At 36.7% G+C, this 27,198-nt stretch overlaps 1 protein-coding gene across 4 annotated transcripts in view; it reads right to left on the bottom strand.

The window, feature by feature from the left end:
• The window catches only part of ZC3H12C (zinc finger CCCH-type containing 12C), a 76,689-nt gene that overhangs the window by 32,499 nt on the left and 16,992 nt on the right, over nt 1–27,198 (bottom strand). For 3 of the 4 annotated variants that reach the window (XM_069554969.1, XM_069554970.1, XM_069554972.1), the window contains one exon: nt 5,645–6,393. In XM_069554969.1, coding sequence (XP_069411070.1) covers nt 5,645–6,393 — 749 coding nt within the window. Of the gene's footprint in view, nt 1–5,644; nt 6,394–11,622; nt 11,729–27,198 lie in introns of those variants that run through there. The other variant, XM_069554973.1, reaches the window with a different exon arrangement.

Below are 27,198 nucleotides of genomic sequence, written 5' to 3'. Positions count from 1 at the left end.
TTAATGGCAGGAAATGTCATCTGAACCTAAAACCACAGGCAAATAAAAACACTGGACTCATTTAAGGAAAAACTAAACTATCGGATACATGTGGATAAAGAATAATTCTGTACTCCACTGCTGAACTACTGCAGGTTTAACAGAATCAGAATTTGAAGAATGGTAAAGCTACATGGAGGAAATAAAAATCACAGTATCATTTAGAATTTCATTTTAGAAATGATAAATATTGCTTATGCTTTATTTCTGTGTCTATATGTGGAGTATACAGTTCACTCATTGGAAAAGACTCTGATGCTGGGAAAGATTGAAGGCAGGAGAAGGGGACGACAGAGGATGAGACAGTTTGATGGAACCGACATGAGTTTGAGTAAACCCCAGGAGTTGGTGATGGACAGGGAGGCCTGGCGTGCTGCAGTCCATGGGGTCGCAGAGAGTTGGCCACGACTGAGCAACTGAACTGAACTGATACACTTCATGGTACACTTTTATCAAAGTATCTGCCCTACTATGGAAAGAGGCCTATTCGCTCAATGACCAATTTTTGTAAAGTTTTTTTTTTTTTTTTAGCTTTTTGAAAAATTAACTGCATCTTTTTGTCAGTAATTGCTAGTTAGTCCAGCTTCACTAAATATTAATTTCATTCTATTTTATATTTCAGAAATCAAGTACTTTGGCACAAAAGTTTAGGGCTTTTGCTAAATTTATTACTCTATTTTTGAATATTTGTCAATTTTGGGTGAATTGCTTATTTAAGAAACTTATTCAGAACTTCTATCAGTGTGGCACATTTTTAAGAGGATATTAATAAGCTGAAAGAAGTATGCTTCCTGCAAAGCAACACAGGATCCCTCTAATTTTGGGAACTATGCTGTATATTATAGTTACAGGGCTTATCCTTGGGCAATTTCGGGTTCACCCAGATCTAAGAGCCCAAGTCTCCTTTATGAAACAAACAGAAATCATTGAAAACAACTGATGATCTAAATATGAAGAATTAAAATATACCTATAGGTTCACAAGAACAAGATGAACTGATAAATTGCTATGGGTTAAACGCTGAATTAACACATAATTCAACACAATTCTGTGGTGTTGGAGAAGACTCTTGAGAGTCCCTTGGACTGCAAGGAGATTCAACTAGTCAACCCTGAAGGAAATCAATCCTGAATATTCATTGGAAGGACTGATGCTGAAGCTGAAGCTTCAACACTTTGGCCACCTGATGTGAAGAACTGACTCACTGGAAAAGACCCTGATGCTGGGAAAGATTGAAGGCGGGAGGAGAAGGGGACGACAGAGGATCAGATGGTTGGATGGCATCACTGAGACTTGAGGGACTGAGTTTGAGCAGGCTCCGGGAGTTGGTGATGGACAGGGAGGCCTGGCATGCTGCACTCCATGGGGTCACAAAGAGTCAGACATGACTGAGCGACTGAACTGAACTGAAACGTTGAATAAAAAAACTGAAACAACTAAGTTTTCATTACATTAGTTACTATATTCTGGATTAAAATGTAGAATCTAGCTTTTTAATGCAATAATAATTGTAATTTACTGAGCACCTATTACATGCCAGGCCCTCAGTACTGATCATCTTTAATTCTAATAACAAGCAAGATAACAGTTCCCCCCTTTTTAGAATCCTGAAAACTGAGACTGGACAGTTTAAACAAGTTCCGCAGAATCACAAACATAGTGTGTAGAGAACTAACTTTTTTAACAGCCCATTTTGGTAATTTTAATCAAGTGCCTTTCTTTCCTTTTAATTTACATCTAAAGAGTCATTTATATCAGTTCTATTACTAGCATTTAAATGAAATTAAAATATATTCATCTTATGTATGGAATATACCTGCTTGAGAAATCAGAAAGGAAATAAAATAATACTCTATTCTTAACTTACCCTCACATTTACCTTTTATAATTTACTATGTGTATAAATTTATTATATAACAGGTGTGCTAAAGTACCATGAGTAGGATGTTAAGTTAAAAAGCAAAAGCATGTTTGTTATATTTTATACAACAGGAAATGGGTAAAATCTCTCTGCATTTTTGTTAAAATTAAGATTTTGAATCTGAAGTAGATATGCATTTCTAAATGGCTTTTTTACTTTATGTAGATCTCATAAGTGGCAGAATGTAAACGTTTACTGTAAATTTCCGTAAGTTCTGGCACTTTCAAAGTTATGGGCATGGTACAACATTTCACTGTGACTTACAGTATAACCCTGCTATAATAAAAATTTGCTGTCAAGTTGTTCTCTCCTGAAATGCCTGAAGCATCTCAGTTTACGTGACAGAATAAAATATATGATGGAGGTGAGAACTGAATCTGCACTATTCCATCTTTATAGTAAAAGGAACAGAATGGGGCCCAAATAAGATGGGGGTACAAGCGTGTTTTCAATAATTATGTTGAAGGCCATGGCACCCCACTCCAGTACTCTTGCCTGGGTGGGCTGCAGTCCATGGGGTCACTAAGAGTCGGACACGACTGAGCGACTTCATTTTCACTTTTCCCTTTCATGCACTGGAGAAGGCAATGGCAACCCACTCCAGTGTTCTTGCCTGGAGAATCCCAGGGACAGGGGAGCCTGGTGGGCTGCCGCCTATGGGGTCGCATGGAGTTGGACACGACTGAAGCGACTTAGCAGCAGCAGCAGCAGCACAAGTGTGTTTTCAATAATTATATATAATAGATTGTTTGAAATGCCTCCATTATGCCATTTATTTTTGCATCTCATCATCTGGGATACAAAAAGTTTAGAGTTTTATGCAGATTTTCAGTTATCAAAGTACTTTTTAATTGCCGCGGGGAACTAGACTTCAATCATGTGAGTTGATTCAGCTGTGACATCATTTATCTAAAGGACATCCACTTAAAAGAATTCACGTCTATGAGTTTTGATGCTGTTCCTCCCCTCTAGGTTGCTCTTCTGACAACCCCAGAATGCCTTTACCTCCAATGCCAAATTCTCCACTTCTGTCTTTCCTGTCTCCTCCTTCAGAGAACTCTGCTTCAAAAATTGAACTCTCATATTATTGCTATTGTGAAGACTTTCTCCCCAGCCCCTCAGCTGACATAGCTTCATTTTATGTAAAACTAAAAAGTCCTTTCCCAACTCCTCTTCCTTCCCTTCCTCTGTCAACTTTCTAGAATAACAGCTTAGCTCTGTTCCTTCATTTCTTGACATATTGTAACTGGGTTTTGTTTTTTTTTTTAACTATTGTCTATTAATTTTTTTTTTCAACTCTACCAGTTAGTCTTTCTTTTCTTTTTTTCTTTTGGCTGTGTTAGGTCTTCCTTGCTGCACAAGGGCTTTCTCTAGTTGCCGTGAGTTGTGGCTACTCTCTTGTTACCATGCATAGCCTTCTCATTGTGGTAGCTTCTCTTGTTGCAGCTCAAGGGCTCTAGGGCGTGGATTTCAGTAGTTGCAGCTCACAGACTCTGTGTAACTGGGTTTCTATCTTTAATACCATATGGCTCTTGAAGACAATGACTCCCTGGCTGTCGTGTCCTTGATCTTTTTTCAGATCTACCCACAGGATATTCTCTCCTTAAAGCCTCTTCCTTGATGGCATCTGTGTGTCTCTTGGTTTTACTAGCACTACTAAGACTGGTATTTTCTAAACTACTCTTTCCCTGGATCATCAGTTTTTTCCACCTCCCAACCTATTGCTATCCATACTTTTCATGATGAATGGTTCTCAACACTGACTATGCATCAGAAATACCTGGGCACTTTAAACATACTGTAGAGTTATTTGAGCTCTATCATACACTCTGAGTGAAAGTTGAGCCCTGGAATATACATTTTGTTAAAAACCCCTCTGCTGCTTTGGCTGCATATGGCTATGGCGGCAGGTGTTTCTCTAGGCTGCCTTCCTTCATTACTCGCTTGTTTGGCAATTCCATGGTGTTTCGGCTTTACACAGTATCACTCTGTTAAGGTACTTGTTCAATAGTTCTGGATTGTTTGTAAGAAAAAAAATCATTTCATGGCCAAGTGTGGGAAAGATTAAACAACAGGGAGATTATTTTGCTGAAGGACTTCTCAAAGTTGTATGTACACTTCATACCTTTATGATACTTAAGGCCCTTTTTACTCCATTAGAAAGTGTTGTTTGCATCCAACTTGATTGCCTGCCTCCTATAATCCACTATAAATATCATGGCCAGATTATCAGTTTAAGGCACAGCTCTACTCTTGACATTTCCCTCCTCAAAAATTGTCAGTTACCTGTGGCTCAGAGCAAAGTTTAAATTCTCTAGCTTGGTATTTGAGGTTTTGGAAAATCTGACTTGAACATTTTTAACTTGCTTTTTACCTTTCACTAGATGATGAAAAATGTATAAACTCTGAAGTCAGACATATTTGGATGTGAATTACGTTTTACCCTGGGCAAGTTTGCTTATAAATGAAAGATCACCTTTCCCTTTCCATCAAGAGGAAGCAGTATTATTTTGAGGATTACAAGTTAGTCCTTCTCATACCCTATGCAGAAATTCTTGCTAACACCTAGAAAACAGTGGTTCTCAAATTTTAGTAGGCACCATTATCAATGGGGCTATTTGTTAGAAAAGGAGATGGCTGGGCTATACCTTGATCTAGACTTGGTAGGTCTATGCATGTACTTGGCAGTTTCTAGAACTACACTATCTAATATGTAGACACAGGCTACAAATTAAGCATCTGTAGTATGGTCAAGTCTGAACTGAGATGTGCTATAAGTGTAAGATACCCAATTTTAATACTTAATATGAAAGAAATGTCAAAATATCTCTAAGAAGTTTTTTATTGGACATACATTGAAATAATAATATTTTGTCTCTATTAGCCTAGCTAAACTGTTTTTTATATTAATTTTACTTGTTTAATTTTTGATTGTGCCATTGAACAGCACTGCTCTAGAATGCACACAAATTATCCCCAATGATTCTTTGGTAGTTATTCTCAGATCACTTTGAGGAACAATACATGAAATGTTAAGCTTTCTGAAAGAAGAACCGATACCTTTATATATCTTTATATCCCCATAGTATTCTGAACATTGTGGGCAGTTAACTATATACAAATTGAATTTAGACTCACTTTACATTTTAAGCCATCAAAATCCTAAAAAATTTTTTTTGAATTACATTTCTTAAGTGGAACAATAATAACAACAACAACAAAAAACCCAAACACCTGAAATTATGGCTTTGTTCCCAAATTTAAAAAAAATCTTCTCAAAGAACTGGGATTTTATCCTATGGTTATTTGACTTTGTAGAGAAATAGGCCACTTATCCCTCTAGGTTCCAAAACTGTTCAATATGATCATACTCAAGTTCTTCAATTAAAACGAATATTTAACTTTATACTGGGATATGTGCTAATTTTTATACCATAGTAAAGTTAGCCAGATGAGTGGGTGGAAACATATCTGGGGAAAAGGAGGTCTTTTATTTAGGGACAAATGAGGTGAGAATGGCTGACCACTCTGGAAGTAAGAGCGAGAACTAAGAAAGAGACAATTAGAAATACTGAAGCTAATGCTGGGATGAAGAACAACTCTGACATTAAGAGAAATGGTCACAAAATTAGAAATATGTTTTGAACGTTGTTCAGTAATAATGAGTGAAGATTTTCCACTTACCTCATTGCCACATTGCTGCCATCGATAACGACTGGTCTCAGATTCTCCCCATCATCTGCAATAATCTCTTGCATTGGAGATTCAGACCTCTGAGATTCCAGGGAAGATGTTTCCCGCATTATAATATTAAGTGTACTAACTGTTTGTTCAGCCTCACTTTTATTTCCAAGTTTGACAAGTTCTCCCAGAATATCATTGATTAAAGCATCAGTACCAAGTTTGTTTAGCACAAGTTGAACCTGTTCTTCAGAATAACCTAACTTCAGTGCAAACTCCAGTTTTGTTTGGTATTCTCGCACCACATCAGGGGGTTTTTTCATTTCCTTGGATGGCTGGGACTCTTCAGGTTTAAAGTCTTGCAAAATTTCACTGCATTTGAGTATGTGAGGCTCTAAACAGGGAGACCTACATAGCTGTCTGTGAGTCTTGGTTAATAAGCATGGCTCTACTGAAATGCTACTCAATTGTTCTGACTCATTATCAGAATTTGTGCTTTCTTCAGAGTCACCAGAGCTCGCATTCTCTTCAGACACCTCTTTTTCTTCCTTGCCAGAATTAACTTTATCCATTGTTGGTTTTTCTACCATTGACCAAGGTACAGATGTACTTAAATGTGGGTCAGTGCTCTCCACATAAAGGTGGCCTGGGTCATGCCCCAGATGATCCTTCAAGCCCATGAAGCTGTTATGTGTACTTGACTCCACTTTGCTGTTTTTTCTGTATTCTTGAATGCAAAGCACCCCGTATTCCTAGAGAAAAATATAGAATATTTAGAATTTCATATTTACTGGTTCATTTCTGGTTCAATAAAGAAGTTGGGAGTTATCAAACTACTGAATATCAACTTTGTTTTGTCTACGTCGTCTCATTACTCATAACACCCTTCCAAGATATATCATGTCTTTTTCAGACAATGAAGTTAGGAATTAGAAAGGTTAAGTATTCCCTCCAAGGCAGCAAAGTAAATAAGTGGAGGAACTGGATTTTTTTTACCCAGTTTTGTCTGGTTTCCAAACCCATGGTTTCCCCATAGCATCATGCTGCTGCTTAATCTACATGGAAGATTTTCCCAGAGTTAGAAAGGCTTGTTTCTATAGTGACACACAGAATATTATTTTTTTAAAAAAGCATGTTTTTGATGTGCTATGACAGGTTATATGCATTTTCTCTAAAATAATTCATAAAAATATGCAAAAATTCTTTTAAAGAGAAAGTCATGTGAAAAGGAAAACATTAACTTACTATAATTTAAAAGCTGTTAATCTGGATTAATCTAAAGACTTTCAAAAATAACTTAGGTACTGTAATAAAAGAAAATAGATTCTACAAGAGCCAACAAGGAATGAAATAATTACAAAGTGAATTATATTCCACTTGAGAAGTGAATATTTTTGCCCTAATAATCTTTATTTCGTGAATCCTGAACACAGTAACAGAATACAACTCTCAATACCGTGCTACCCTTATTAAGGGCCAAAGACTAGTCTCTTTCATTCCAGGGGGAAAAGCTCTCATTCTAGCACAATTATAGAAAGTATCAGAATATATTTCATTAGCAGCAGATAATTAGGTACATTGAATAAGTCAATAAAATTTATTCAAAATAAAATTGAATAAATGTTATCTTAATTTCTTGAATTTGATGGCAGAAAATACTTCTGTATCACATTAGGTAATTACCTAACTGCTATCTGCATTTGGTTAAAGTCATCTTTTCTTCTACTTTCCTCATGCAGGAATGCTTTTACATTTAAAATGCTTTTGTCATTTTTCTAGTTTCTTTAGAGTCTATTGAGATTAATCATTATTTCTCTACCAGGAACAGGTTAGCAAAATAAAATTATTTTCTCTTGTGCTTCATTGTAGGGACTATATGCACATCAGTAGTTTACTTATTAAGGCAATTTCAGTGTTCTATCCACGATTAACATTAGTAAGCCAGTGGCAGCTGAATTGGAAACTGTCATAAAACACCTATTTATATAACCTAAAAAAGAAAATTGGAAAAACATTTTATTCTACAGTTCCTCAACATCTTATTTACAGTAGAAAGAAGCTATTATATAAATGCTAAGAGAAAATGCTAAGTGATTTTCTAAGAAGCTGCACATTTGAATGCATTTGATGAACTTATTACAGAGTGAAGTATTTCTACATAATGAAATAAATTATATTAACTACGGTAAATACTAGAGAAGAGACCATGGAATCTTTAGCTTGATAACAGTACACTTAAAATCCCGCCAGTGTAGAACTCCTACACATTTCCACAGGAGTTTCTTCAGGTTTTATCCCTTGAGAAGACAGATAACTTTAACATCATTGTTCTAATATGGCATTCATTAGTTTTTAAAGAAACATCACCCTCTCTTTGCTTCTGATTGCACAAATGATAAAAAAAGAAATTTTCCTTGGGAGACCTCTATATACATCTGCTCTATTATGAAGCTGTATCCATTTCAATTTTTTTCTATTAATATGGATGTGCATGAGCCCAATTATTAGAATTAAAGGAAGGGATTTTGAAAGTAAATCTTTATACTCAGTGATTTATTAACTACTGTAATATACTGACACCATAATGCAAGCAACAAATCACAACAGCATTCTAATAAAGGGATACAGTTAAAAAGAAAAATCTGTATTGTGGCCTTGGTAGAGCTTCTACCAAAAGTATCTTAAACAAGGAAAACCTATTGGAAGCTGGGCTGCCTGGCAACCAGAGCTGGTTGCTAAGCGGCACTCTTTTAACGTGCCATCATGAATGCTAGCACAGTGAAAGAATAATTTGGTATGAACAAAAGCCTATAAAAGAGACTGGGACTTAAGTGCGTCTGGTTTACCCTCTGAGAACAATGCAGCTGCCAAACCAATCTGGAAGCTCCGACATCATTGTTCTGTAAACCTCACAATCTGCTCTGACTGCAGGAAGTGTATTTAATGGGCAACATTTTTGATCTCCCCTAAAAAGTTTGGTTTTTGCATAAGTGCTGTTGTGAGATAATTCTTCAAGATAATGATTCACCGACCAAATCCCTGAATTGAACTAGGAAATATTATTTTAATATTGAGCTGTAATGTTTTTCATTTGGACTGTTTTAAACAAAATGAACACTTTATGAAAAATACAGCCAGTGGGGAACATTAGAATGAAATATTATGTTTAAAGAATTTTCACATTTGTCAAAGAAGTAAAACCAGATATAAAGTTTTTAAACTGAAAATTAAACAGCCTAAAAACATATTTAAATCTTTTCTGTTATCACTTTCAGTCTCATATTAAAAGTGTTGGTAACACTATGTAAATCTGCTCTGTGTAATTTTATTATAGGACTACAATGATTAGATAGGGATAAAATGGTATTATCAGTTGTTTCCTTTTTATAATATTAAGCTAGATAAAACTCATTTGTACTGAGTGAATACCACACCTTTAGGCTGTGACAATTCATATAATTTATATGTACTATGAAACTAAAATGTTTCCAAGTAGGCTAACATGATTTTTAATATTAGGTATAAGTGTAAGCTTGATTTACACTACTTCAAAAAATTTATACCTAATTTTGTTAGGCAAAATAACTTTTCTTTTAAAATATTCTGGTTGAACTCTTTTTTCACACTGACAGGCCTTTCTTCATCGTCCAGATTTCACTGGTTACCTCAAAGAAAGTTATCCAATGTCATCTTGTACTAAGCAAGCAGTTAAATAATTTTTAGTTCCTATAAATCAACAGACTAAATACGAAATAGTACATATAATGACAAGTTTAATTATCAGACCTGTAAGATGCATATATTTTCTCCATTACATAATATAAATTTGAAATAACTTATTTTTACTGACCCAAATGGTAAAGATTTAGTTTTTAAAACTTGAGTCTCTAAAATGCTTTCTTATTCACTTGTAATTAGTAAAAGATTGCCCTGAATGAATATGGCACTAAGAAAATTTGGCAATATTTTGAAATCCAGTCAAGAAAAAATTAAATGCTATTCTTAAAATTTTAAAGCCAACAAAAATAGTTTCATAGACTGCAGTATTACTTAATGTAATGTGCAAAACTTTACAAGGCATTTTTATTATAAGACATCTTAGAACAAAGAATGGTATATGATCTAAATTTTTCTTCAGTGCCTTGAAAATGATCAATATAATTTTGAAAATATTTAGCAAAGACTCCAAAAACATCACAAAATTTACTATTACATGCAAGAAAGAAAACATTTTTCTCCTTAATTTTTAAACCATGAACTTTTAAGTTTTGCCATTTGAAATGCAAATGCATATAAATCATCTTTAATCATCTATTAACAAGAGCAAGTTTCCTCATTTCATGAAGCAGCAGCCTAGACAGTCTCATACACAAAGTAGGTCAGTGTTTATATTCCCACAGTTATCAAAAACCTCCAAGAATACAGTTCACTTTCAGGCTCTATATCAGAGACCCGATATAAGCGCCCTTTATATACTATATTCATGAACACAAAATGTACTAGGGAAACATTTAATGGTCTAAAAACAGACTTCTGCACTTACAGAGCTTTAGATTTCCTTCAAATATTGTATTGGAAATGAACAATTTTTCTTGCTGAAGGCCTAGTAAGTTAAAAAATAAAATAATATTATATGTTGAAAAAGAACTAAAATGTCATGCTAATTTTGTTGATGATAAAGTATAAACAATTGTTTTAATTGCCAAAAAGAAGTTTTATACTAGCTGAAAGCAGATTTATGATACAATGGCTACTTACTAAAAATCTGCTGCATACACAAAGATTCCCCCATTTAGTGAGCTTTTCTTTAAAGTTCTCATTAGATAACTGTGATATTCCTTTATCTCAAATCCAGTAAAAAATTTTTTTTATATTCTAAAGAGCATCATATTAATCAGGAATATTAGACCATAAACTTGTTAAATCAAATTGTTTGTTTGTAACATCGAGTTACAATGCCATAAAGTGGGTCCTGATTGTTATCCAAATGGTAATAGTAGGAGAACAATGAAAATAAAATAATGAATATGTAATAAATACCTACTGCTGTAGTCTCTGTGTATTTAATCACCATTGTATTTCAGTGAGTGCTGTTGTCTGCATCCCTCTAGCTAACAAAAGAAGGATGTCCCTTTGAGCAGATTGGTTAATGCTCTGGGGCAACAGATGTCTACTGGAACTGCAGGAGACCAGCAACTGGTGGCCTGCCCATCTTCTGAAAACTTTCAATAGACTTACGCATATGCTCACACAATAGGGCATGTGGTAGAAATGAAAACCTCTTTTTAACCCTTTATGCTCTTTCTTTTCCTCCCAACTGATAGATGAAAGTCTTTGTCTCCTCCCTTCCCCATTACAGATCTCTTGAAAGCAACAGTTCTCTAAGTGACATCTTCAATCTCATATCTAAAACTAATGCAAGCCAAAAAAAAAAGTGGGAAGAAACTCATGAAACTATACATGAGTACTGAAACTGCTGACAAAGCAAATGAATGCTTAATCATCATAATTACAACAAGATGAAACATCAAATAGCAATCCATCTCCCCAAGCTAGATTTTTAAGACAATTGAAAAATCTATCAAATCTTACTATCATTTTGCAGCATCTAGGTCTGACAGTGACACCTTAAGGAAACCAGGAATGCGACAAGAAGATAAAATCTAAATTCACTGTTTATCAAAATATCATAACATTTTAACTTATCTTTAAGCACAAATGGTTACTTACATGCCTACTGTCTTGCAAATGTTTATGAAACTGTAAGTAATCTTTTATATAACTGCAGAATATAAAAATGTAAAAACTCTGCTTCACAGACACGTTTTACAGAAAGAATTACATTTTCTGGCATTTTGGCACTATGTAACAATTTGTAGCCTCTCAAATGTGTGCATTCTATCCTTAACAGAGTTCAAAATAATATTCTGAATATTTAGCAAAGTTTAACTTCCAAGGCATTAAGTAGCACATATACTCACGTTCACAGTAAAATACAAAGACATTGGTTTCTGTAGCAGCTTCAGGAGTAACTCCTTAACACAATTTTAGCTGCAGACTTCCAGGCAGGCAAGAAGAACAATGAATGAGTGAACAGATGGAATGGCAATGTCTTTGCTTAACCTATTACTGAGTGGAGTAACAGCCAATCACAGGCCAGAAAGCTCACAATTAGTCGGCCAGGCAGATGCAAGCCAACCTCAGCACCCTGCGTCAGGTTCGCAGGTTTCTAAGATAAGCAAGTTGATGTCATTCTTGGGTCTGCCCGGGGCAGCCTGTGTATTAACGAGGGGGTGTGCAGCAACAATAGGCCATACAAAGCTGACTAGTAGGCAGCTGCTCTTTGAGAGCAGAGTCATTAGGGAGCAGGCTGCCAACAAGAAACACCTGGCTTGGGCAGACTTCAGCTTTTCCTCCTTGTTTTTAAACAAAACAAAGAAACCAATTATATTTTAAAGTAGTAAAAGTTGCATGTTTCCTAAAAGTTTAGGCTATCGTCTAGTCTTTTAGTTTTTTGTTTCTGAGAAAAAAAGAAAATGAGGTGTGTCAAAGAAGTAATTAACTACTGCAGTAACCCCTTTGCTTTAATAAATGATTTACAGGGGAAATGAGACAGGTTAGAGTAGAACTACTTCCCTAGAAATACTAGGAAATATAAAATATTTGTAAGTGTTAGTTGATTTGTTGCAAGACAATAAAACAGAGATGATGAAAGTTAGATTGCAAAAGAAAAAGGTTTAAGAGCTTATAAACAGAACTGATTTTTAAAAGTTCATTAGAAGTACAGTGTAGTAAGATAAAGCAACTTTGTGCGAAGTGAGTCATCTAAAGTGAATTTAGACAAAACTATTTAATTTCAATCTAAAACCACCAAAATGACCCACTTTATGTCAAATAGTGTAAAATTATTTTATTATCGAAACTAATCATGTAATTAAAGAAAGATCTTTCGTTATGTTTTAATATACAACATGATGTTATGTGTTGTATTTGTATTCCATAAAATTTGTAAGATGTACAAATTTCAGTTCAGGAACAAGTAACAAAGAAGTTATTTACAAAGAAGAAACACTGAAATATTTTAAAAGGGCAACAAGTATACAAAAATCATCCCTGTCAGTGAGGAAGCTTGTTATCCTGATTTATTTCAAAGATTGCCAGACTATTTATAATGTTCTGGACTATCTGCTTTTGAGAGCTGTATAAATTATATCTTGAGTGGTCTCTGACTATGAAAATTCAATCAAAATTTAAACACCATGAGGTGTTGTGAGAATATTTCCCTACTAAACGATATCTAGAGCTGTTCTACTACTTGCTTATGTGATGTAGAACACACACACACGCACACACACGCACGCACACACACACATCCTCTTTTATTCCAGTGCAAATTAGAAGAGTGAAGGCAAAAAGCTCCTCTTAAAATACAATTTTCGGATATAAGCTTATTTAAGCTGAGGTTAGGCTTTCCATTACATAATCAAGCACTCTACAGGTATAAAATTTGGCTAAGGCACCCCAAACAATCTCAATTAATCTAAATCAATCTCTCTTCTCACATACAAATATAGACACTACTCACAGGACCATTTGACAAAACTTAGAAAACAGTTAATATTGGTTGGGACTCTTGGGCGTGTCTTTATTGTGCTCAGTCAAATTTAAGTCAGATAGATGCTTTCTGTTTACAAAATAAGAGGAAAATATACGGTTAAAATTTTTCAGTTACCTCACTGAAAACATTCCGTATGCCTACTAAAAGCCTAAAAATTATTGGTATTTCCAGAAATAAAACTAACATATGAAGTATGGTGTTTGTAGATCATTGTTTGTCTACAGATATTTTTCCTCAAAAAGAACTTAATATTCCACGGAAGTATGTCATTCCAAAAATGCTGGAAAATTTTAAAATTTGTGGAAATATTTTTAAACTAAATGTAATGATGAGATTCTAAGTATCAAACTGATTTCTAAAGGAAGAATTATTTTTTTCTACCAAGGATTACAGCAATGTTTTTGCAACAGTTACACCCATGGCCTAATTTCATACAGCCACTAGAGATCAATATAAAGCATTTCTAATATTACAGTTTGTTGAAAATTATAAAGTAAATTTCATAGAGTTCAAATTTTATGCATATGAACATCACAGGAATCAAAAAAGTTAGAATTTTATCTTTTTTTTTTGGTGGTGTGCTGGTACTTAAAAAAATCTCATGAGTAAAAAGTAAGAAAGATAAATCAAGGCCACTAGTATAGTTAATAAACAGACTTTTGGTAAAACTGAATCTGATTAAATAAGATCAAGATAAAAAATATATATTCATGCAAAGTTGTTAACTAAAACCAAATAAAACGTAAGCTACATGTACTGACTAGAGATAGTGAGGTCAATATTTATGAGTTTACATTGAACCCTTTTCCCTTTTGTACATAAAAAAGACACTCTTTAGTATGAACAGACAGTCCCTCTTTCCTTTGGACTTTCTTTCTTCTCTTTTCCCCCATTGCTACTATAGTTACTACTTTATAGCTTTAATGCAGGAGGAGGAGGAATCTTCTCACTAATTCCTGCCACTGTGAACACAAAGAATGAGAGAAAAGTACCCACAGGCTCAGCAGGAAGTCTGATCCCTAGGACTGGATTAAGCTTTTTTGCAAACAGCAAATAAAGGCAGTGATCTGAAAAAGCTAATCAGATCCTGCTGTGGTATTTAGACTATGTTGGTTGCTAGTATTGGATAACTTGATAAGTACATTAAAACATCTGTAGGTGAAAAGAGGCCCTCCCCCGCCTTTTTGAGTCCAATGGTCCTGGTCCACTCCCAGTTGCAGAGAAAATGCAAACAGCTGTATTAGGCTGTCTGGATCACTGCAATAACTGACTGAGCACAGGGCGTAGTGTGTGACTGTGGCTTCAGCAGTGATACTAAAGTCTGTCAGTGTCAAAGGCTTCCCTAACATTTGAGAATCCAACTGTTTGCTGAGGTATGAGTGTGAAACACGTGGGCTGTCATGCTGGTGTTGGCATCAATTCTCTTTGTCAGGGGAGATCCAACCTGGCTTCCTGGAACCTTTCTCTCAGTATGCATTAGTTCTCCTTCAATCTACAATCTCTTCTGATCCTCACAACACCACCATTGAAATAAGATTATTAATTCAAATCTTCCCAATTGTCCCCAGAAGTGTGAAAGATTAAATTTAACAAAAAAACTCTTATTAATTTGATTAAACAACAACAACCAGCTAACCAAAAAGCTAACTTATGCACCCAGTGTAAAAGAATGGAGCAAAATCAATCAGGCACTACTCTCTAACCTATGAGAGTTATTATACGTGTAGTAAGTCAGATGGGCATGAGAGACCCTTACTATATTTCATTTCCTTAGGCTTAGGTTACTTTTGTTTCTTAATTTATCTCCTTCCTACAATACTCCCTAAGTACATCCTTGCCAAAGTAATTTCCACTGACACCACTCTTAGGTTTAAAAAACAAATCTCAACAGGAGATCACATCTCTTGTCCTCCGTATTGTTCTCAAGATTCCCCTTACAGTGGGGGCTGCTCTAAGCTCTGTCATCTTATTTCCCACTTCAATTAAGGTGAAGTCACAGATGCTGAAACAACGGTCCCTTCACTCATGTTCTCTTGCACAGCCTCACCTACCCAGATCATATTTGTAGTTCTAATTCCAGCTCAAGGCTTACTTTTCCATAAAATCCTGGACCAGTCCAGTTTTTACTTAATTTCCATAACATGAATAGTCTGTACTGCATAATATAGCATTTACTTATGAACCAGGCTGTAAGCTCCTTGAGGGCAGATCCATTTAATCTTCCATAATCCATACAGAAAAAAAAAAATCTAAATGGTACCCAGCAGTTTGTTGCTATCTAGAAGACATCTGACTGAAAAATAGGACCAGTAAAGAAATGGGCTCCTGCAAATTTGAATGCAGGCATTCACATGAACAAAATGCTCCCTGCCAGCTTTTATTTCTCCTGGTGAACAGGGTGAGCTTATCAAAGAGCCCGTGGTGACCTGCAATGTTTCTACAGCCCTGCCTCTGCCATGGGGGCTGCTTTCAATATTCAGGGCAGCTGTGCAACTGAGTAATAAGCTCAGGCCTGGCAGGCATGAGAGGCCTCTTCATGGTCTCCTCCTCTGGCTCCAACTTCTTGACTAGAGAGGCATCCCTTGGAGTTACCCTCTGGCCTCCTCCTCCTCACCTGGGGAAGGGGTCTGTGTAAGCCAAGCGCCCCTCCCTCTGCACATTTCTCTTGGGGTCCACCCTGGGGCAGACAGCACAGAGCTGCTTTGCTCTGCAGTGCTGCCTGAGACTAAGTGATAAAATCTTTCTAATTTGGGGGTTCAGTGTTACTAAGCCCTTTATGCTGTGCTCTTAAGTCATGCTCTGCATTACCTTCATCAACAAGAATTGCTGTTTTTATGTCCATCTGCCTGGCTCCTTTGTCTGTTTCTCAGTTGGTTCAGAACTAAGGCAGGAAAAAACAATATTCAATAATGTTTTGTTATAAAGAGCTACTAAGGAAAAAAAAAAGGTGATTAAAAACTCACATAAATTAACTCTGAACAGACCACTTTAAAAATACTGTAAAGGGATAAAGTTGAAAAAATTAAAAAAACCAATTCTGTAACAAAGAAAGACAACGCTTCCCCAAGTCAAAATTCTTAGGGTTTCACTATAAGAAAACTTCAGTGCCATATCACTAAGAGAAGATAACTCTTGATTCTCTTTATGGTTCAGAGACCAATAGTAAATCCACAAAGTAGTATTTCTTCTCAGTGATCTAAAAACAAAGAAACTTTTCTATAGTCACTTTAAGTGACAATATGACCCATATCCTAAGACTTCAAATATTTCCTAATGACTAGCTTTCCATTTAGTTTTTTTTTTTTTTTTTGGCTGTGCAGCCTGACTTGTGGGATTGAAGTTCCCGGACCAGAGCTCAAACCTGGGCCCACAGCAGTGACAGCACCATGTCCTAACCACTGGATGGCCAGGCAATTCTCTCCCCTAAGGCCCTGCAAGCTCCATTTCACATTTCTAAAAAATTCGAATAAACAAGCAAGTTTTTTAAAAAGGTAACCTTCAATTCCTATAAAACTTGCAAATACTCAAGGAATGAGCGATTTTAGTAGAGCTCAGGGAATATAAATGAACCCAAATGATGTACTAGGTTGCTAAAGCAGCTATGTGGGGAGCAGGAGAGAGAAAATTCATGAGGGAAAAGGGACCTGTATGATTTAAAAGAAGTATGAAGCACATGATACCATCCATGTTAACAGAACACACAGTTGCATTAAGCACCACTGAAAATGAGGAAAAGCTGACCCAAACTGTACAATTTTATATGACATATATGCAAGACATATTCTCTGCATTATAACACAACCGGATGGTATATGTGGCACCTTATCTCTGACAGTAATGATAATAATATTTACAACATCCCTCTCAAAGCCTAGTCTCTCCTTCTGACCCCACAGCACGGTACCTCCCACTTCCCACCCACACATGCTCACTGATGCACATTCATTTCAGCTCAGAGTATGTATACAAGCTGAGGTTGGCACAGGTCTTTTCTTTTTTAGGTGTTAAATAACTATTTAGCAAGCTAATTCAAAACTGCTTGACCAAAAGTTTAAAAGTGAAATTGACAGACTCAGACCGTAAGGAATAACCGTATCAGACAGAATTATAAGAGGCCGCTATCATTAGGGGTCTCTGTTCTTGCTAATGATCTAGAAGATAGTATAATAGGACATTAAATATAAAGGAACTCAGGAAAAAATAAAACATAGCTTACGGCAAATAATATAAAAGGACTTGCAAACCAACTATGACCCAATTAAAATTCTTTGTTAATTTAAGATTGATCTAAATATAAACTCTTACTAATAATCAAGACAGTTGTTTCTTATACACCAATTCCTATAAGAAGAGAAATGAAATGCTTGAGTTAGTACTTCCAATGGAACTAATGGTTCTAGATAATTGTCCTAGTGTGAGAGAAACTGGAAAACTCTTGAGAAGCTAACAAAATTAATGGTTGTATTAGAAAATGCTAAGACTAGCACAGAAGTTCACAACACAATTTTTTCTTTATGGAGTTCTATTCATATCAGAGGATGATATAGTAATTTACAATTAAATTTAGAATTCTGAGCATTTAGGACAAGATTCCTTCTAAATGCAAATCACCAAATACTGTAAGTTAAATCTAGACTATGAATCATCCTAAACAGCTGCCAAAACAATTCAACCATAAACTCTTAACAAACCAAAGATTCTTGTATTTCGTTATCTGCTGTATCTCCAGCATTAGTGCCTACAGGTGCTTAATAAATATGTGCTAAATTACAGCATTTCAATAACTGGGCCAAGAATCTCTTTACCAGATTTGTTCTTTACCTCCTTTCACATAACCTGCACTCCAGCCAAACACGAGGATTTAAAGCAGTAGTTCTTTCAATTTGGTTGCACACTGGAATCATCTGGGGAGATTTAAAATATACTGGCATACGAGTTTCATCCCGAGAGATGTTTATTTTTTTTTGGTCTGGGTGAAGTATGGCCATAGGCCAGATGATTCTAATATATAGCCAAGTTGAAGAACTTAAAGATTCTTTTTCCTAAAATACCTTTCTCCATAGCTTCACAGGTTAAAATCTCACCTATTAGTATTGAAGGTTCCCAACTCTGCCTTGAAACCTTTCCCAGAACACTGTTAAACTCATTTTTGGATTATCTGAGTATTGCACAGGGCCTGGCATACGGTTGGGACTTGATAAATGTCTTGAGTGTCTGGGGGCATGGCACACAGTAGAAACACAGTAAATATTATTGAAGAATGATGTATAGTTGGTCTTTGTTATTTGCAGATTCTGTTCTTGCAAACTCGCCTATTCACTGACATCTATTTACCCCAAATCAATCTTTGCAGTGCTTTACAGTCATTCCACAGCCATGTGCATGTGCAGAGAGGCGAAAAATCTGAGTTGCCAGAAGCACACATTCCAGCTGAGGCTGAACAAATCCCTCATGTTGAAACAAGTGTCCTAAGAAGGGCTGGTTAGCTCTATGATTTTCACATTTTTTTGCTTTCTGTTGGTGAATTTGCTGTTCAAATGGGCCTCAAGTCTAGTGCTGAAGTGCTAAGTGCAAGAAAGATGTGATGTGTCTTGTGAAGAAATATGCGTGTTAGGTAAGCTTTGTTCAGGTACAAGTTACAGAGCTGTTTACGGTTTCAAGTTCAATGTTGATGAATTGACAGTGTATACTTAATAAAGTGTCTCTCAACAGTACCACCAGAGAAGGCAATGGCACGCCACTCCAGTACTCTTGCCTGGAAAATCCCATGGATGGAGGAGCCTGGTGGGCTGCAGTCCATGGGGTCGCAAAGAGTCGGACACGACTGAGCGATTTCACTTTCACGCATTGGAGAAGGAAATGGCAACCCACTCCAGTGTTCTTGCCTGGAGAATCCAAGGGACAGGGGAACCTGGTGGGCTGCCGTCTATGGGGTCACACAGAGTTGGACACGACTGAAGCAACTTAGCAGCAGCAGCAAACAGTACCACAGTACTGTTTAGCTTCCCTGGTGGCCCAGACAGTAAAGCGTCTGCCTGCAATGCAGGAGACCCAGGTTCAATCCCTGGGTCAGGAAGATCCCCTGGAGAAGGAAATGGCACTCTAGTACTCTTGCCTGGAAAATCCCATGGATGGAGGAGCCTGGCAAGCTACAGTCCGTGGGTTGCAAAGAGTCGAACATGACTGAGGGACTTCGCTTTCACTTTTTCAAACAGTACCACATATACAATAAGGTTATGGATTGACTGGTCCATGAAAAATGTTCTAACAGGAGGCTTGCAGGAACCTAATCTTGTATTTCCTCAGGAGCAGTGGTTCAATATTTGTAGTAACTTCATAGAACATAACTACAGTTGACTCTGGAACAACACTGGGTTTGAAATGCATGCATCCACAAGACTATGTGATTCTGGGATGGCTGATCCAGGGGTGCGGAACCCTGGATCCTGAGGGCCAACTGAAGTTATAGAAGACTTTCTGACTACAGAGGGTGGGTAGTGTCCCTACTGCCTGTGATGTTCAAGAGCGAACTGTTCAAGGAAAAACAAGATTGACTGTAATTTCACTCTCTCCTCAGAATTCTTAGTGACCGAACCTGTAATTTTTAAAGCCAGTTTCATTCGGCAAATGGGCACCTGTTAGGTGCCAGGTCCTGGGGATACAGCAGGAACAAAGCCAGTCCCTTCTCTCACCAAGTTCACAGAGGGAGAGGATGCAAATGATAAACACATGTCAGGTGACAACAGATACTACAGAGAGACTTTTAATCAGGGAAGGCTTCTCTGATAAGGTGGTATCTGTGCAGATACCGAAATGAAGTGGAAGGAAGGTGTAACAGGAGGAGGCAGGGCTAAGTACAAAGCTCTGAGATGAGCGTGTGTTCACAGGACAGCAAGGTGGCCTGTGTGACTGGTGGGAGGTGAGCAAGGGGAGGAGTCAGAAAGTGAGGTGAGAAAGGTGAGGTCCAGGGAAGCCACATCATGAAGAGCCTTCCGGGGAAGGCTTTTCAAAACTTTACACACCATTTGAATCATAGGAGAATCTTTTGCATGTATGTGCTTTGATACTTAAGAACTGTTTTGACAAGTTTCAACCAAAAAGCTAATGGGAGTTTGATGGAGAGTGTGTTACAGTAATACTTGCTTTAAGAGCACGAAAGATTATATTGCTTAATCAGGAATAATTTATTGAAATTTCCTCTCTCAATATAGTTCCCTAGATTTCTTTGTAGGGGGCTTATAAATTTCTTTTTAAACTTGTCTTAAAATATTTTGCTTTTGTGTTTGCTATGAATGGTGGTTTTTTCCTTCCCTCATATTTTCTAACTAGTTATTGTTGGTGTCCAAAAAAATAATTATTTTATTCTCATATATGAAACTTCAGTGAATGAGGTATCTCAGGGAACTCAGTATTTCTATTAGTGCTTCACTGAGGCTCTTGGGTTTTCCAGGCATATATAATAATGTAAAATCATCAGATTGCCTCTTTCTTACCAATTTTTATATCTGTTGCACTATACTTTTGTCTAATTACATTGTAATGTTAACAGTGATTATCGTGTGTTGTTCCTGATATTAACGGGACTGTCTTTAGCGTGTTACTATCAAGCATTAGACTTAGCACACAGCACATTACACTGATGGCTGGTTAGGTTGTACATACACATACATACAAAACATACTTTTATATCATGTTGGGCAAATTTACCTCTTCATGCTTCAGCTGTAAATAAATAGTTGTTTTGAGATATATGCGTTAACATATACAAAACACTTAACACTGGAACAGTGCCAGGCACAAAGTAAGCACTCAGTAAGTGTTCAGTTGAGTTCAGTTCAGTTGCTCAGTCATGTCCGACTCTTTGCGACCCCATGAGTCACAGCACGCCAGGCCTCCCTGTCCATCACCAACTCCCGGAGTTCACTTAGCCTCATGTCCATCGAGTCGCTGATGCCATCTAGCCATCTCATCCTCTGTACCTATATGTAATTATATGTATATAGAGCTATACATTTACATACCACACAATATGTGGCCTTTAGAAAGTTCCTTATAGAAATATGCTTTCCTTCTACATGAAAGATTTAGGAAAAAAAATTTAAAATGTGGATTGAATTAATATGATATATTAAGATGATTATGGGGAAACAGTGGAAACAGTGTCAGACTTTATTTTGGGGAGCTCCAAAATCACTGCAGATGGTGACTGCAGCCATGAAATTAAAAGACGCTTACTCCTTGGAAGGAAAGTCATGACCAACCTAGATAGCATATTGAAAAGCAGAGACATCACTTTGCCAACAAAGGTCCATCTTAGTCAAGGCTATGGTTTTTCCAGTAGTCATGTATGGATATGAGAGTTGGACTGTGAAGAAAGCTGAGCGCCGAATAATTGATGCTTTTGAACTGTAGTGTTGGAGAAGACTCTTGAGAGTCCCTTGGACTGCAAGGAGATCCAACCAGTCCATTCTAAAGGAGATCAGTCCTGGGTGTTCTTTGGAAGGAATGATGCTAAAGCTGAAACTCCAGTACTTCGGCCACCTCATGCGAAGAGCTGACTCATTGGAAAAGACTCTGATCCTGGGAGGGATTGGGGGCAGGAGGAAAAGGGGATGACCGAGGATGAGATGGCTGGATGGCATCACTGATTTGATGAATGTGAGTTTGAGTGAACTCATGGAATTGGTGGACAGGGAGGCCTGGCATGCTGCAATTCATGGGGTTGCAAAGAGTGGGACACGAATGAGCAACTGAACTGAACTGAAGATGATCATAATCATCTTTGAGTTACTAATACTGTGAACTAAATTAACAGATTTACCAATATCAAAACATTTTGGAGGATTATAGTATATATGCTGATACTTCCCTATGAATTTTTACATCAATAATCATAAGACTAGCTTGTTAGTTTTTTTTTTTTAATTTACTTGCTTTGCCACATTTGGGTACCACAATTTTGCTGATGTTAGAAAAGGGATGTGGTGTTCTACCCAAACTTCTTCTCAGTGACAAAGTAATTGCCCCACGTACCAAAGGGAACTAAACTAGACTGGGCCATGTGTTCCTATATATGCACCACTGTTTCTAATATCTAATTTACTGGCATTCTGAAACCTGTACTGGACCCCTTACTATAAGTTCTAGGACAGAGCTTATTCCGGCATGGTGTTCACAGAAAACAGGATGAGCAAGAAAGAGATCTCATAATGTAATGGCCATAAGAACTGACACCGTAACACACCCTCTCTCAGAAAATATCCAAATATCCTGGACAAATGACACAACTGCTCGGGGTCTCAGTTTCCTCAACCATAAAAACACCATCAAGAGCACAGAGTTGTAATAAACATATAATAACTTAACAGTGCGTGCGTGCATACGTGCTAAGTCACTTCAGTCATGTCCAACTCTGTGCATGGCTCAACCAGGCTCCTCTGTCCATGGGATTCTCCAGGCAAGAATGACAACAACTGGAATGGGTTGCCATGCCCTTCCCCAGGGTATCTTCCTGATCCAGGGATCGAAAAAAAGTGCTTGGCACATAGTAAATATTAATTCTTCTCTTAGAAGTTTATCCTGAAAGTGAAACTTCAGTACAAAAGATAGAAAACCTGATTTTCATTATTTTATGTCTTCATTAATATAATTCTAAAAGTCTGCCTTTGTTCATGATCTCACAATATGAACTTTGTTAAATTAATAAAATAATTTAGAACAATGTTTCTCAGAGGGAAAGGGGAATAACATTTAGTTTGGAAAAGCCAAAAACTTTTTTGGAAAAAAGTTGATCTTTTTTAGAAGAAAAGCAATTCAAGACTTAAGTGTCATGGAATACTTTTGGCTAATAAGGATAATTAGAAGACAACAGTATCAATAAATAGGAATTTATATATGGTGACACATCATAAGTAGACTTATCTTGGTGATTATTTTGAGAAGTATAGCAATACCAAATCACAATGATGTGTAACAGGAACTAACATTGTGTTGTAGGTCAATTATACTTCAATGCAAACAAAAAAAATAGGAAAAGACAGATCTGATTCATGGTTACTAGGGTCAGGGGTAGGGGAAGGCAGTCAAAAGGTACAAACTTCCAGTTATAAGATAAAAAAGTACTAGGGATGCAATGTACAACATGATAAATATAAATAACACTGCTGTACATTATATATAAAAGTTTAGAGTAAATCCTAAGAGTTCTCATCACAAGGAAGAATACTTTTTCTATTTCTTTAAGTTTGTATCCATATGAGATGATAGATGTTTACTAAACTTGTTGTAATAATCATCTCATGATGTATGTAAGTCAAATCTCTGCTGTAAACCTTAAATGTATACAGTGCTATAGCAATTATATCTTGATAAAACTGGAAGAAAAAAATATTCCAAAACAAGAAGGTAATGGTAAAAAGCTTACTAAGGAATATGAGTATAAAAATGGCTGGGGGACCTCCTTGGTGGTCCAGTGGTAAAGAATCCACCTGCCAATGCAGGGAACATGGGTTCAATCCCTGGTCTGGGAAGATTCCACATGCCTTGGGGCAACTAAACCCATGCACCAGAACTACTGAAGCCCACACACCTGGAGCCCATGCTCTGCAACAAGAGAAGCCACTGCCATGAGAAGCTCACTCATTGCAACTAGAGAGTAGCTCCCATTCACCGCAACTAGAGAAAGCCCGTGTGCAGCAACAAAGACCCTGTACAGCCAAAAATCAATAATAAAAAATTTTTAAGTGGCTGGGATGAGGGAAAACAAGGCAGAAATAAAGAGGTCTATATCCTGTTTAAAAAAAAAAAAAGACTGGCAATCAGTAATTTACAAGAAATACATTGATTTTGATGGTGGGTATAAGTGAAGGGACATGGAAGAAAATGGAAGTAAAATTAGAACAAAGTATAATAACACCTAAAAGGAAACAAAGGTTTTCTTATAGAAAATGAGAAAACATTTCTTTCAGTTTAGCAATATAGATGGTGGATTATGGAAAATTATTTTATAATAAATGGTTGTAGACAATGATCAGCCATTGCCTCCACCTCTCTCATAATTTCATTAACATTTAATAAAGTAATAAATTAGTATACTTTTCAGAATTAGCTTTCTCTTAAGATCTGTAAGTTACTATAAAAAATTAAAGCCATAATAATTTTCTCCCTTAAATAATTGTTATTTAGCAAATCTTTTATGAAAAAAATGCTATGACTTAGGAATCTATTTTGATAGTATTATCATTAGATATGAAGTAACTTAGTTCTTATGGCATTTTTGCAGATTAGCTAGGTGACCAAATTCTATTTTTAAATGTGCACAACTAATACTTTTTATAATACTCTGGTGAAAGGCAGAACAATAGCAGCCTGGTTCATGCTCACCTAATCAAACAAAATCAACCAGGTTAACTCAGTATTCAGTGAATTCATATTGTCACTTAAGAAATGTTTACATTTATTTAAATGCCTACTATGAGAGATACTGAGTGAAGATGAGAGAGGGTACAAACATGAATAAAGCTGCTACACTAAGGAATATAAATACACTAAAGAAACCAAATAGATGAATACCTATACAATATAGGGCAAGTCAAAATTAATGCTATTAATAGTGATATATCATGGAGTTGCTGTTGTTTAGTTGCTAAGTCATGTCCGACTCTTTTGCGACCCATACACTGAAGCTCACCAGGCTCCTCCATCCATGGGATTTTCCAGGCAAGAACAGTGGAGTGGGTTGCCATTTCCTTCTCTAGGGTATCTTCCCAACCCAGGGATTGAACCTGCATCTCCTGCACTGGCAGGAGGATTCGTTACCACTGAGGGACCAAGGAAGCCTGATATCATGGAATACAAGAGACAAAGACATTGGCTCAGATTTGAGAAAGTTCTGAGAGGTGGATGTACAAGCTAAGCACAAGATGACAGTGATGACACATTCCTATATATACGATTGCGTATGTGTCTCTGGTAGGGCAGCATGTGGGAATGGAGTAAGGAACGGAAAGAATGATTTTTCCCTACAGAATACAGGATCAAAGGCCCAGAGACATGAAAGATGAAAAAATATACAGAATAAATGTGAGATTAACACTGCTGTAGAAGAGGCTAGAAAGTCAAGATGTAGCTAGTCCACGCAAAGTCTTGATTGCCATACTAATGTCTTAACTTTGTTACCTGGAAATTACTGAAGGTTTTTGAAAAAGGGAATGGTGTAGTTCTACCCACATTTTAGAAAGGTAATTCAATCAACTATACACTAATATAAGAATGGGGAACCACTGAAAGTTTCTGAGAATGTGAATGACGTGTTTCTGACTACATTTTAGGATAGTAATTCCAGCTGTAATTAGTTTTGAGGGACAAGAAACTCAAAGCAGATAAGTTAGGAAGGTATTATGAGATATTTTCTAAGATGAGCCAATGGGATCAGTAAGGATTTGATATTAAAGACAAAACGGGAGAGAGTAACAAAAAATAATTGATGGCATGAAATGATACAAATACACTGGAGAATGACTGGGGACATTGGGTAAAGGTGATGAGTGGCCACTGAGGGAGGTATTTTGGAGATATGAAGACAGATGGGGTTAAGGGGCAGCTGCTCCTAACCAAGTTTTTACATCATAGATCCTTTATCAGTCTAATGAAGACTATACACCACTTTTCAAAGCAATGTTTTTAAATGGGTAAAATAAAAACAGATTGCATTATAAAAAATCAATTATATTAAAAGTCATCAAAATATGTAAAAATGTGATACAGTAAAATATATGCCTTTTATTAATACATTAAAATAATAAGATGTAACAGATCTAATAACTCTCATGATTCAAAAGTAGTTAAAAGTGATAGTTAAGAATATTTATTTCAACTGTAACACAATAGGGAAACATTTGATTTCTATGGCTGATAGGGAAACATTTGCTGTTATTAAAACTGGACTTGTTGCTTACATTGATAATTGAAACAGTAAATTTCAATTAGAGGATATGAATATAAATACTATTTTTTTTCCCATTCAAATCAGAGAATGCCCAGTTTCTATCAATGGACGCTTCAGGGAACCACAGGCTAAAAACTCCCAGTTAAGGAGTTAAGTGTGACCTGAAGAAGAGATGACAGCATCTTATTCTTTTAAAAAGTTCGGCAGGAAAACAGTAAGATATAGAAAGATATTTTGGTGGGGAGAGAGATATAAGTTTTTTTTTCTTTTAAGAACTTTAAACCAGGAGAATGGATTCAATGGGGCAGGAGAGAAAAAAGGCATGCCCACTTATGTATGAATTAAAGACTAGTAATAAATAAAAGGACAATAACTTAAGAGGAAAAAAAAGAAATAGCAGTGAATTGGGGAAACAGGTAGTACTAGTGGTAAAGAATCTGCTGACCAATATGGAAGATGCAATAGACACAGGTTCAATCCCCGGGTTGGGAAGATCCCCTGGAGGAGGAAATGGCAACTCACTCCAGTGTTCTTGCATGAAAATCCCACGGTCAGAGGAGCCTGACAGGCTATGGGATCGCAAAGAGTCGGACACGACTGAGCAAGTGAGCACATACACGCATACGAGAAAACAGAGTTGGTTTAGTGAGGCAAAGCTTGGCTCTCCTTTACCCTGTAATTCTCGTCAAAGTTAATCAGACTACCACTCTCAACCCTGCAGTCCTTTCCCAGCCTCCGCAAGCCCCAGAGGGCCAGGACCGACTGGGAAAGAAGAGTGCAAGGTGAGAACCGGCACTGCCAGGGCACCAGCAGTGTTCAGGGGCAGGAGGTGCGTTCTAGTTGCTCTTCTGCCTCCCCTTTTAATGCATCTTCAATCTTCTTTCTCAGCCTTCAAGATACCTAGAGACTTAATGCTGCTGCCATTTGGCAGTCTAAATACTCCCATCCTAGTTGCTCTATCCAGTCTCCCCACAAAAACCAAAACCTGGAAAG

This window comes from Ovis canadensis, chromosome 15 (assembly GCF_042477335.2).
Source record: "Ovis canadensis isolate MfBH-ARS-UI-01 breed Bighorn chromosome 15, ARS-UI_OviCan_v2, whole genome shotgun sequence".
In the NCBI taxonomy this organism is placed as follows: Eukaryota; Metazoa; Chordata; class Mammalia; order Artiodactyla; family Bovidae; genus Ovis; species Ovis canadensis.
The sequence above is the reverse complement of the archived record's forward strand: the minus strand, read 5'-3'. Positions and strand labels throughout refer to the sequence as shown.